This window comes from Zootermopsis nevadensis, unplaced genomic scaffold (assembly GCF_977971745.1).
Source record: "Zootermopsis nevadensis isolate Lab colony 2312 unplaced genomic scaffold, Znev_1.0 Znev_ptg000009l, whole genome shotgun sequence".
NCBI lineage: Eukaryota > Metazoa > Arthropoda > Insecta > Blattodea > Termopsidae > Zootermopsis > Zootermopsis nevadensis.
Genome location: NW_028259141.1, coordinates 5,252,553 through 5,266,418, shown reverse-complemented (window position 1 = coordinate 5,266,418; position 13,866 = coordinate 5,252,553). Strand labels below are relative to the sequence as shown.

At 36.2% G+C, this 13,866-nt stretch overlaps 1 protein-coding gene across 24 annotated transcripts in view; it reads right to left on the bottom strand.

Annotated features, from left to right (window-relative positions):
* Positions 1-13,866, bottom strand: part of LOC110833927 (coiled-coil domain-containing protein AGAP005037) — a 412,755-nt gene that overhangs the window by 51,514 nt on the left and 347,375 nt on the right. For 16 of the 24 annotated variants that reach the window (XM_087345626.1, XM_087345627.1, XM_087345628.1 and 13 more), the window contains 5 exons: positions 11,428-11,626; positions 10,711-10,879; positions 4,999-5,130; positions 2,024-2,163; positions 242-295 (listed from right to left, as the gene is read on the bottom strand). In XM_087345626.1, coding sequence (XP_087201752.1) covers positions 242-295; positions 2,024-2,163; positions 4,999-5,130; positions 10,711-10,879; positions 11,428-11,626 — 694 coding nt within the window. The remainder of the gene's footprint in view (positions 1-241; positions 296-2,023; positions 2,164-4,998; positions 5,131-10,710; positions 10,880-11,427; positions 11,627-13,866) is intronic. The other 8 variants (XM_087345630.1, XM_087345629.1, XM_087345617.1 and 5 more) reach the window with 2 other exon arrangements.

Sequence of the window (13,866 nt, the reverse complement as noted above, 5' to 3'; positions counted from 1 at the left end):
CGTACTATTTGTCTTCAGCAGTACCATCAATAAATTTTGAAAGCTAAAAAATGCAGAATATAGAACTTCAAAAAACAAAAATCATAACAGTCTGTTCCTTTAACAACAACATTTCATGAACACCCAGAGCATAAAAACATTTTAATAACTTAACACTGCAAATAAATCTATACTAATAAATCAATAGTTACAGCTACAAGGCACTCATGCAAACAAGAGTCAAGCAAGCAGTTCTACCAACCTGGAAGTGAGGCCGAGCTGGAACTAGAGTGCTTATCGTATTCATCTGAAGCAGCTAGACGGACACACACACACAACGAAATGTTAGTAATGAGGCAAGAAGGTTAATCAGCAGGTTTGTAATGCAATTATTACTTGTTAGTTCCAAATTCATGATTATGCACGCGCAAGTCATGTAAGTTGGTAGTTCTTCATTCACCATGCTCTGGGAATCATACAATTCCTACAGAAGCTCAAGTATACTAAGAGCACTATTAACAATGAATTTTAACAGTCCCAGCAGGGTTTTACTAATGCTTAATCCCCAATGGTAACTATATATACCACCTGCTTTAACATTCAATAACTCTGCACTTTCTCCACAAGGTTTATTTATGGATTCCATAAGATTCTCGGAGTAAACAGATATTTTGTAAGATTCGAGGTCCTCATGTTGGTGCCTCCGTCATCAGGGTGCCCTGTTGACAGAGGCAGTGTGACCTCTGAAACGGTGGTAAACGTCTATAATACTATACGGCGCAACAACCCAGAAGACAGAAATCTTCATCTTGTGATAAATTTAAAACTCATTACTAGTCAAGTAAAATCAGTAATTTGAATGTAATAAATACATTAGAATACCACAGCAAACTGGGAAATTAAAGAAAAGTTTTATTTTGTATGTAATGATATGTTGTAACCTGTGTATACAGAAAGTGTGCCATCAGTTGGGTTTGTTCCAAAAAGCAAGCACAAAACACAGTTATGCTAACTTAACCTCCTTAGCACTTCAGCGATAGTCGGAACAGATGTTAGTGACATTGAATGGGATTAGAACCACTTGTCAGAAAAAAATAATGGCTGATACTCCTGACTCAACTTTTTCCAGGGAAGATATTCACATGAAGATTCCATTAATTACTAATATATGAGACAGTGTTCATGAATTAAACTATTTAAGCCCATGAGATAATAAACAAATAAATAAAAAATCTACTCTCAGCTTACGATAGGGCCAACAAAAATTGTGGGAAAACCAACTTAAAAAGAACAATGTCATGAGTTCATCAACAGCATCAGAATAGGCATTCCAGTAGAGTGTCACATTAAATCTGACCACACAATCAATACACTATCCACTCTCGCAGTTAGCCACCAATATGAAATTATCAAGACCTTCTCAGACAGACAAACCCTTGCCTGGAAAGAAATGGCTGTAGCGTGTGATAGATTCAGTTGGCCCAGCACAGAATTGGGAATTCTGTCCGCACATTGACGCAAAATATAATAAATGTAATATTACCTTTCTACATCTACTGTCTTTTGTGGGCGTAAATAGTTTCTTACATCGACAACAGCTCTGGGTTCTGAACAGTCTCACACATTCAGTTTCAAAGCAATAAAATAAAGCAAATGACATCTTCTCACACACAGGGTATTCAGAGAAGAATATTAAATTTGCATGGTAATTCAAAGCAAGTAAGATTACGAAAGCACAAAATAAAGCAATACACAGAAGGCAGTCATGCTCCTGCCGATCCCATTAAACAAATCACCAAAGTCGCTTCCTCAACTGTTTATGTAACCAGTCAAGGCAGAAAGAAAACTTTACGAAAACATTCTCATAAGATTCTGTAATATTACTTCCATAGAGTTTATATTTTTAAAAAATAAAAATGAACACTGACCTCCGATACACGTGTATTTGAACACTGACCAAAACACCCTAAAGTTTATGGAGCTTATTAATTAGTATATGTAGAAAAAGTAAGAAACAAAGAAATGTTCTGTGGTAAATACGCACCATTCCGATAGTTGACATCCCTTGTGGAGGGAGGCGGTGGTACCTGGAGGTATTCACGAGGTGTTGGAGTCTGTGTGAGAGCCTTTTGTACTAAACCAGTCAGGTTCGCCAACTGCCGCTCCATGTGTTCCACGCGAATCCTAGAGTCAGCAAACTTTATCATAACTTCAACGACATAAACAGAATATGACGCTAAAATCCTGATACTGGGATTTGAACCCAGAGTGCAATTGCTTAGCAAATGACATTACTGTGACCACACTGTGCAAGAAAGCAAAAGACTTGCTCAAGAATGTTAGGACATGCACACACACTCAAATACACCATGTGGCAACTGACAACTTCTAAAGATGGCCGCTACCACCACTGCATCGATACTGTTCTAGCTCTACAGTTTCACATAAAAGTGTTTGACATACATTTAAAATACAACGATTATAAAGTTTCTTCTGGGATTACAGCTCCCTGCTATGCATGGTGTGTGGCACAGAAGATTTTTATGAGAATATTTACCACTTGTTGCCACCAGCCAGATTGAGGAAATAAAATGTTAAGTGTCCAGAAAAACCCACATATCATAGAATCCAAAAGCGAACAGACAATTTTCCATTTCGAACAGATGTCTATTTAAGCATTCAGCACATATCTTGGGGATGGACCTGCTTAACTATTTCCTACTATGACAAGAATATTCTTTTTCAGTCTACAAGAAGCATAGCTTAGAACAAAACTATAACAAACTAACTCCATGGATGGCAATTTTTCTTGAGAAATTCACAGTACACTTAGCTAGTCAAGAAATTTCCTTCATTTATGAAAACCAAAGGTTCATTACCATGTTAGCAAGAACCTGTCACTGGTCCCTATCCTGTGCCAGATGAAACTGGCACCCCACACCTTATACCACAGTTTTGTTGTAGTAACAATATTCTAGGTATTCCAAAATTTGGTAATTCTGGGCTAATAAAGAGGTTTAAAATATTACAATTCTTTAATACTAAATACTACAGATTCTTAATAATAAGCCATGTAGGCACTTGGAGGGAGAGGAGGGATACCTCCTACTCATCTTAACCTCAACACTAGATGGGGGAGAGTGGTCAGCGTCATGCTCCGGCTGCACTTTACCCCTAGGAAAGGACCCCAGTAAACAATGGATAGAGGCTGGGAGGGCCCCAGAGCCGATCTGGATGCAGAGGGTAGAGGAACAATCCTATGTCTCCGTTGGGGATTGAACCTCAGTCATCCAGTTTGTAGCCAGTCATTATAGAATGACCGTTACTGTTCCCTGATTTTAATAAAATTTGAAGTGTGTTGACAATTCTAGTAACACTACCCAGTATCAAATTTCATAAGAATTATTTTAGGAGTTTTGACCTGTAAAATCAATACAGACAGACAGAGAAACAGAGAGACAGATATAGTAGAACTAACAGATGCATTTCTGAAAATTATAGTAACAAATGCAAGTAAAATATTTTATTTGGTGGTAGCATTTTAATTATTAGCGAAAGCTGTTGCCGTTTATGGTCCACTGTATTCAAAAGTGGATGAGGTACACGGAATGAAAGAAGCGTTGGCCATCAATCCCAGAAGAAACATACTCATCACCTAGCCTGCAGCTATATACATATCTAAATCTGACATACATTTTGAATAAACTTGACACTAAAAACTTTTCCTCCTTAATAACAGAACAGAACAGTGACAAGCCTTGAAACTTTCATGGTGACTAAAAGTGATAAAATCCTCAGACGTGATCGGTTGTGCCAATTAAGAGCAGATGTCCTGCTCCAAACTGATACAGCTCACCCAAGATGATTTTACCACATTGATAAGTTTAAATTATTAAATGATTGTTCATTAAAACATAATTTCCCTCAGCAACAGTCCACACAACAACATTTGAAAGGACGTTGGCATTCAACTCATGAACTGTAACACAATAATCCAGTAATCCAGTTTTAAAGTTACCAAAGGACAACTTATATTGAATCATTTATCATGGTCTTTTTTACAAACCCTTCCACAAGAAAATCCTTACAAAGGACCACAAATTACCTCACAACCATTAAATTTCATATTATTTTTAAGTAATTACTCATAAATATTATATAATTTCTCACTCGATGATATGCAACCAACACAGTTGAAAGAACATAATTATATAAATAAGTATAGTTATTTAAATCTTAATTTACCTCCAACTCAATATAAAAAAGAGACAAGGTAGATACAATATTGTCAATAGGGTAATATCAATTAATTAATCAATAATAAATAATTATAACTGACAAATATTTTATTTAATTCATTAATCTATTCCTTACTTTAGAAAAGAAATATAACCTTATGTAATCATCATGTTTTCAGTTTGAAAATTTAAAATTTATATGCAATCATTAAAAATATTCGATGAGACTGTTACAGAAAAAAGTGTCTGGCTGTCTTTACTATTTTCTTACAACTCACCATGTGGGACGAATGTGCCAATGCGTAAGTATTTTTTGCACCCCTATACCTCATTTTCACAACAGACCAAAGTTAATACTTCTGTCACAGTTGTCTCTCCAATAAGAACATTTTTTTATCTTTGCCATTTCCTACTACAAGTTAACAAAATGCCTATTACTGTTTGTTAAAGTCACTAATCGGAAAACATCTCCAAACCAAAGTGTTTCTGACCAAAGAGGACTGACTTGTCCACCATATACAGTACTTATATGTCCAAGAAAATTAAAAACAGATTTTAATTTACAAATTGTATATGGTTACAAGTCCTGAAAATACGAGAGATAAGTATCCTAACAAGCAGAATATTTCAATAAGTTAAAGCAAACTACGATCCTAGAGAATGATTATAGCACATTTTGATGGCTTTAAACAAAACAGCTGTATTTACCAATCAAACACAACTAATCTAAAGCTGTTCTCAGTTCACCACAGTGTTAGTAAAAGCGGGAGGGTGTGCATACCGGGTAGCATCATATGGGACGACAGCAGGGGCGGGGAACTGGCTGCGGGGTTGAGGTGTCACAACGGGCCGCCCGGCCGTCGGAAGTTTCACCCCATACAGACTGTATGACTCATCGATTAACTCGGTGTCACTAGCAACACAAGCAGTAAGTGAGACGCACGCACGCACAAGCAATGTAATGGATCCAAACAAGACAAAAACCCGGTCATATACACAGGACATTACAAGAAACACAGATCATATGACATCAAGATAGCAGGCAAATGGCTTGTGAGCACATATAAATCATCAAAATGATAATTAGCCACATTTTTTAAGCACCCTTCAGTTCAAGGTCATAGCTTTCACAGAGACACCTGCTTTTCTGTAGTTCATAATTTCATAGCATTTATTGTGACAACACGAAGAGGCTCCAAAAATATAAATTTTAACAACCAAAATCTCAATTACCTTTCTGATACTTTTAGAAATAAATTATTTTTACTGCATATCACACATATTTTGACAAAATTCCACAGAAAACCCTGTGTAAAGCGGAAGAGAAAATCTGTTAAAACGTTCACGTACATATGAATACCACAAAATAGGCAAAATTCTTTGGATCTTTATGTTGTTAAGCAAAAGTAACAAATAAGTGGCTAACATTCAGAATGTAAAGTACTTTCAATACTGCTGCATATTTCTGCATATGGGGTCGTCAAGTATTAAATAAACATTGTATGGAATATTAGTCAATGCCTTTCATTTCCAAAATTACTCAACAATGACTACAAGTAGGTACAAAAATTAAAAACTGCTTTATATTAGACCATTATAACCTCTACTTTAAACAGAAGTTTAATAAAGTTTTCAAAATGCTCATAAATTACTTTCTATACAAAAAAATCAGCATATGGCAAAACAGATCTAAAAGTTTAATTCAAAATAATTTTAACATGATATATTTAATTAATTAAATTTAAAGAAAAATTTTATGATGGACAAAAAATATCAAAAAACACATTTGTAAGAATGCGTGCGACTACTTCTTTAAAATGTAATATTGATTATGCATTGTTTACATAAAGCACATAAATGTTAGGGCACTGCATGTTTTATCTCTAAAGCTACTTTATAAGTTCCACTGAAAATCTACACTAAAAGGGAAGTGACAAATTTAATTCTTAATTTATACTGATTCAAAATAAACATAGTTTTACATAAAGCTCCAAATTATACTGATTACCTACAAACAAATTAACTGCCTAACTCCATGGTGCAAAGTTCTTCATGAGAAACTAATTTATGCTCAACTAGTAAAGAAATTCACTTCCTTTTATGTACCTAAAGGCTCATAATAGTCTGCCACAAATGAATTGACTATAAAGAAAGACGACATTGCGTAACACAGAGGTCTGATTAAAATCTACAACTTTCATGCAATGATTATCTAAGCTACAGCAATGAAATAAAAAGAATTTTAGTTTTTCTGGCCATATATGAGTTTGTACCTGCATTAAAAGAACATCCGAGGCCAATAAAATATGAAAAACTGACAGTACAAAGCATTAAATAAATGACTTACAAATCAATTACATGACAAATCCAAGTGGAGAAGAACAAATGAAACGTGTGATGGCACATTTTATGCCGCATAAAGGTTATAGACATAAATACAAGAAATTATTTCAGCTAGATATGGTACAACAGTAACGGAGCATTGACATTAACAGCAGTGCTTTAAATTTTCGTGGCATCTTATGTTCTAACAAAAGCAGATGTATACTCCAGTTTGAAGTACACCATTCTTGCTATTTTGCAACTCAAACTGGTTCTAAGTACCTGAATTTCCAATAAAAATCTAGCCTACTGTTAAAAAGGCTAACAAGAGTATTACACTGCACTAACGAACTAACAAACCAACCATGTTCATGAAATTCCCTCCCTTTTACGGAACCCAAAGATGTTACTGTAATTACAACAGCCTGCCACTGGTCCCCAATCCAAGCCAGATATATCCAATCCACACACTAATTCCCAATGTCTTTAATATCAATTTTAATATTATCTTCATATCTGTGTCTAGATCTTTCAAATGGTCTCTTCCATTCGCTTTCCAACCAACATTTTGTATGTAGTTCTCATCTCCACATGTGTGCTATATGTCCTGCCCATCTCACCCTCATTGGATTGATCATACGGACATTTGGTGAAGAATCTACACTACACAAAATAAACAATTCTATTTTTCATAAAGGTAATAAATATCGGGTGTGGCATTAAAAAAATACATTACATTCATACATGATGCCCAGGAATACACAAAATCAGTGAATATCTATGGCACATCTTTAATATGCAGTGTCATTATACTAGTGATATTTTGAACAAACAAATGAACAATGAGCTTTATAAAAATAATATTTGTTTTCTACTTTCTTGGCTCTACAACCTGTCTGTGGGTTTTCGCCGCCTCCTATTTGGGGGTTTCCTAGTCTTTGAAGTGCGCGTTTGTGAGTAGCGAGTGACCAGCTCACTGACTCTGCACAATTTCTACTCAATCCTCATTTAACTGCTAGAGCCATCTAGCAGTGAATCAGGAGAGACTTGGGTGAGAAATAGCCACTGAATTTTGCTTACGAAACATCATGTATCACGCTTGTAAGGTTCTTTTACATGCTGTAAATCTATGACATGGGACCGACTGCTTTATTTCCCCTCCGAAGGAAGTCGTGTTACAGATTTTTATTACCCTTAAAAATCCACTGACCTTGGCCGAGTTTGAACCCGCAAACCTTCGGTATAGTGACAAGCACGCCAACCACTAGTCTACCGACGGTGACATAAAAATATTTTACATATCATAATATTTTAATACTGATACCAATATCATGTATTCCTACAAAAAAAGTTGATTCAGGTGGATACTTTGTAAACAAGTCTGAATTTATATGCATTAGCTCATTTGAGCCCACAAGCGGCCCATAAAATGACCAAGACCAAAATTAAAACATCCTGAAAAAACAGTACAGGTTTACCATACTGAATTGGTAGCATGGTTTGGGCTCTGTTACTTACAATATGACAGACAGACAGACAGGACTAAACTAATGGATGAATTTTGTTACTTTTCAAAGGTATCTAAAAATAGTCCACAATGAACTACCTTCAAAAAAGCTTCTGTGGCATACTGGACACTTTACAGTGAATTTACCAATGTACCCAATAAAAATGTTCACAGATCTTCTCAAAATGAGAATTAGGTACAATTACATTACCGGTCGTGGGCGACACTGAATTAATGTGATAAGATGTCTGTTACAAGCAGAAACATACGCAGCTATATACACATAATATACACAGTAATTACAAACTTTGCAGTTACTACAGTCACTAAAATTCTATGTCACATGCAAAATGTAAAAGTAAATCAGTCCCACTACATAACATGTAGGTCTCTTGAGTGGAGAGGTAGTATAGTTCCTACTCATTCTTGATCACGGCACTAGGTGGAGGTGAATAGTCAGCATCACACTCCAGCCGCACTTCACCCCCAAGAAAGGACCCCGGTACCCATTGGATAGGATGCTGGGTGGGCCCCAGTGCTGGTCTGGACGCAGAGGCTAGAGGAAAAATCCTCTGCCCGTCAGGGATCGAACCCGTCATCCAACCCATAGCTAGTCACTGTAGTGAGCTATTCTGGCTCACTCTACGTCACATGCATGAAATATAAATTCTTGTAAGAAGTAAGATATGTTTCTTCCTAAGAAACTTTAATGTTCATGCCTGTGGACTAAAAACGATCAGAGCACATGCAGTTAATATGAAACACACGGCACAGTCTGCAGTATCTCATTATATCCGACATTAAATTCATCCCTGTAATTTCATTACACCTTAAGATAACAAAATGAGTGCAATTAAATATGTACACCAATATAATTTGTACACATTCATAGATCTACTTCAACTGAAAGTTTTTAACTACACCAAAACTTGACGGTGTTTACTCAAGTTTTTCCCACAGTATTTTGAATAAGAGGAAGATCTACTTTTGCCAGCTACTGAATGTACTAGAATTTAATAAAGTTAGGCAGACTGAAGTGCGTACGGCTGAACCATTAGTAGCTGAGCCTGACTTTTTTTAAGGCTGAGATTGTTACTGAAAAGCTGAAAATGTACAAATCACCAGATACTAAACAAATTTTGGCAGAATTTATGCGATCAGAAGGTAATACAATATGTTCTGAGATACGCAACTTTTTTGTTTTTGGGACGATAAATAATTGCTAGAGCAGTAGAAGGATAATCTATTTTTGTGTGGCAGCAAGCAACCAGTCCACTTCCTGGGTTCCACATACATATCACATCCCTAATGACGACTACAAAGACAGCTCACAAATCATCCGTTTTTTATGACCAACTGACATGGCTGATTGCCCATGAAGACTTCATTGTATTATTGTACCTATTTGTAAGAAGGGTGTTAAAATTAATTGTAGTGCCATAATTATACAGAAACATCACTGTTATATACTACATTCAATTAAATTCTAAATTCTCTCCAACATTCTTCTCTCAAGTTTAACACTACACGCAGACAAAATTATCGGAGATCAATGTGGGTTTTGACATAACTGACAAATTTCTGATAAGACATTCTACGTTTTCCAGAAACTGTTTCAGAAATGCGAGTATACATCAGTTACAGAAGTGTTATACAATGTTCTAATTGGATTTAATATACCAATGACACTAGTTAGATTAATTAAAATGTGTTTAAATTACACCTCAAGAAAATTCCATACAGGTAAATATTTACCTGGTGCATTTCCTACTCAGTGGTCTGAAATAGGGAGATGTTTTATCACCACTGCTTTGCCACCAGGAAGGTCCAAGAAAACAAAGTGGGATTAGAATTTAATGAGTCTAGCCTATCCTGATTATATTAATTTTTGAGGTAAAAAAACATAAATATCATAAATAAAAACAAAGAAGTTCTATCAGATGCTATTAAGTAAGTTGGTCTAGAAGTAAACGCAGATAAAATCATTATAATAAGGCAGCTAAGAAATTCACTGAAAACGTGGCAAAGTTCAAATATTTCGAAACAGCATCGACAAATAAGAAATGCATTCGGGACTAACTAACTTAGCAAACTATTAACAGCTTCTCAAGAACAACTCTAATCCTTGGAATTAGTCAATTAGGGATTAGTATTTCACGTCAAAAACGGGGCTCTAAAATGCTGGTAAAATTCTTAACACACGCTCACTTTGAATGCAGTGCACTTCATTACAAAGGAACCCCAATAAATGCATGCATATTTGTATGAAGGTAAGAACAGCAGTGGAAAAACAAAAATAATAAAAAAAGAACACACAAATACAAACATGGAAGCCATATTAATACTGATTACTGTTTTATAATAAACTTCACAGTAAAAATAACTTTACAGTATGTCTTTTGAACCAAAATAACTGTGAGACAAATTTGAAATCACTACATGCATATAAGAAAATAAACGTATCATAAACAACCTCTCATCTCATCCTTTATAAATAATGTAGTCTGTCCACATATAATTCACAATCTAAAAATAAGATGGCTGGACTTGTCAATGTGTAGAAAATGCATAGTTTCATCACGTAAGTTCCACACAGTTATAAATTTCAAGTGATTACTTTCACTCCAGATCAACTTTTTTAGCTAAGACACGCAGCTGCCTTACCTTGCCTCCTCGTCAATGACGGGTGTTATTGAACCCGATCGTGATGCATACTGGCTGTAGTACGGATCCTCGTAACCCGGCCCTCCAGGGTTGTATGCAGCTGCTGGGTAAGCCCGAGGACCTCCTCTTTCAGGGGAAGACATGTACCCACTCTCTGAATGAAGACGATCTGAAGAGGAAGAAATCAGATTTTATCAACTGGTCGCTTCATGTAAGATATGAGGTTTTCACAGCGGTGAGTACGAAGGTTTCTGTCTTCTGGGTTGTTACGCCATGTAGTATATGGTAGATGTTTACCAAAGTTTCAGAGGTCACACTGCCTCCGAAACGTTGGTTAACATCGACCATACTACACGGCGCAACAACCCAGAAGACAGAAATCTGGTATCTTTATGATGACAACTTTCACTAGCACTGTACGTACCGACAATCAGCACCAATCACACAGTATCATGCAGTCTGGTACAAGGTTACCATCGTTTCAGAGGTCATTGCTGCCTCCATCATCAGGGCGATAACTCATCATCAATGCTGAATGCTGATTAATTATTTACAGAAAAAAAAACTCCTTGTATTTCTTATACAACAAATTGCTTTTACATTCAATGGATGCAAATTTAATACGTAACACTGCAAAGAGAGAGCTGGACAGACTACTAGACTCCCAGAGGTCAAAGGCTAAGACAGGAGAAAGAGAAATTAAGTCGTAATGTTTACCTGTCTGAGGAAGAGTTTTAATTCTGTCAGCTGGCACTTGAGGGACTACAGCAGGGGAGTAGGTTCTGAGTAGTGGACCCCCTCGAGGCAGAGTGGAGGAACCTCCTGGTGCTCCCTGTGTCCCTCCAGGTGGGTAAGAGTGGGTCATGTAATATGGCGACTGAGGTGGGACTCCACTGCTTCCAGATTTGTTGCTTGTCTGTTGAAAAGACACACATGGAAACTTACTTCCAATTCATAATTATATTCTACAAAATAAAACATCCAATAATTTGAAATATTCGCAGATACAACTAAAGGTCCTGACCATAGTGCGGTGCTCGTGTTGCATTTTGCATAAACCGATTTTAAATCATGGCCAGGTTATCGGTTATCGGCTACTCTTACACAGGTTTTCTGAAGCAAATACAGGGATAATACCATTACATAGACCACAAATGCCTCTTTACAAACAATTATCTGCTCACAATTCCTGTTTGTCTCCAATCTCATTTGACGTTACATAACCTTTTCAACTGGGGAGGGAAAAAACCCTAAATAAACTAACAATTGTAAGATTTGAGTTTTCATGGTGGTGAGTATGAAGATGGCTGTCTTCTGGGTTGTTGTACCATATAGTCTGGTAGAAGTTTAACGACGTTCCAGAGGTCCCTTGTTGCCTCCATCATCAGGGTGATCATCACTCTCATCATCCTGATGATGGAGGCAGTAAGGACCTCTTAAACGTTGGTAAACTTTTACCAGACGACATGGTACAACGACCCAGAAGACATCCATCTTCAAACTAAGAATCTCTTATTAGACACTACTGAAAGTCTGAACTTAAAAAGAATCTACAATAATATTCAGTTGAAACAACAAAGCACGTTTCTTGTATTTAAAGTTTCAAATTTCCATTAATTTCAGAAAAATTTTATGATGGTCCTTATGTTTTGAAATAATGGACTCTTACAATACTGGCTAGTTGACGGATTCTGTGGTTATTTAATGACGCTACATTAACCGCAGAACACATGCAGAAGAGAATGATCATAGAAACAGATCCCAGAGAGAAATATGTCAGATAACTTCGGCAGTAAATAAAGCTGAGTGGTCAGCGTTTCTATCCAGTTGCTGTTACTAACAGCCAGTACCTTGCTTTCAGAAGGCTAGTTGGTTGGATGCAGTCGGGAACGTCTTGCGGTATTTAACACTGTTAATATCAATGGACCAGAATGAAGAAGAGCGTAACTGTTAGTCAGCGGCTTTATGGAAAGTGGGTCAGTGGTCACCGAGTGCAAGTTTCAGACTGAACAAAAGCAAGCAATTAAGGGCATGGATTGTTCCTCTACTTCACTCAGCCAGACTATTTTGCTTACTTACATCACTTCCTGTGTTTTAATGAGTTCACAGTCAACATATAAACTCCTTCTCATTAAAGGAAGTGCGGAAGTGATAAGTGATACTCCAAAAATGAAAGTGATACATTTTTCTGAAAGAAATAATACAAGGAGGCTACAATGGCATCACGGCCCAGGAAACCAAAATCAAAATATCCGATGCAGATGGAATCGAAATGTCACCGACAATTTTTTTAATTTATGTAATAAAATAATCCTTAACGACCGGGTTTTAAGCATCTGTACCAAAATAAAAGTCTTATCTTGTCACTTATCTGTACCTATTTTATCCCTGAATTACTGTAGGCATCTTCATGACATTCTCCTTTTTAATGTAAAATTAAACAGTTGTGTCAACAAGACAAATTCAACCAGGAGGGTTTGCTCAAAATTTCATTAGAACAATATCTTCAGCTTGAAATAAACAAAACAGATAACCCATAAAATTCATCTGCATTACCAACGATAACTTACGTAATACTCCCGAATTTATCCATTTGCATACAATGCTGTTTCAAGTTTTAAAGACTGCAGCAAAGAAAGACGGTAATGTACGGTGAATTAAAAATTATATAAAGTAAGTTTCATCTACTGGTTTATTTTAAACAATTACAAACATTACATAATACTGTACAGTGATGTGATTATGATCAAATGAGAAGAATGTAAAAATGAGTCATGGCCTACTCAAGGCTCTGAACCAGCATTTTTTCTAGATGGACTAAGGAAATCACAATAAAACCTGAGGATATCAAACTCTTGATCTTAAATTCAAACCTAAATAAAACTCTAGTTCTAACAACTACATTTCAGTGGTCAGATTTATACTCTGCAATGTTTATATTATAGTTTGTTCCTTGTTTACTGTTTTATTTAATGACACTTTGTTATATAAACTGTTTACCAGGTTGATTATGAATGGTGAATTTGGACGTGAACTGGACGAATCAGACACGGCTACCCCAAAATTAGCTGAAAGAACCAAGGACCACCACTTGATACTTTAATCATAATATCCAGTCTCTGAGCTGATATTTCAATCCAGAATGTCCAATATAAA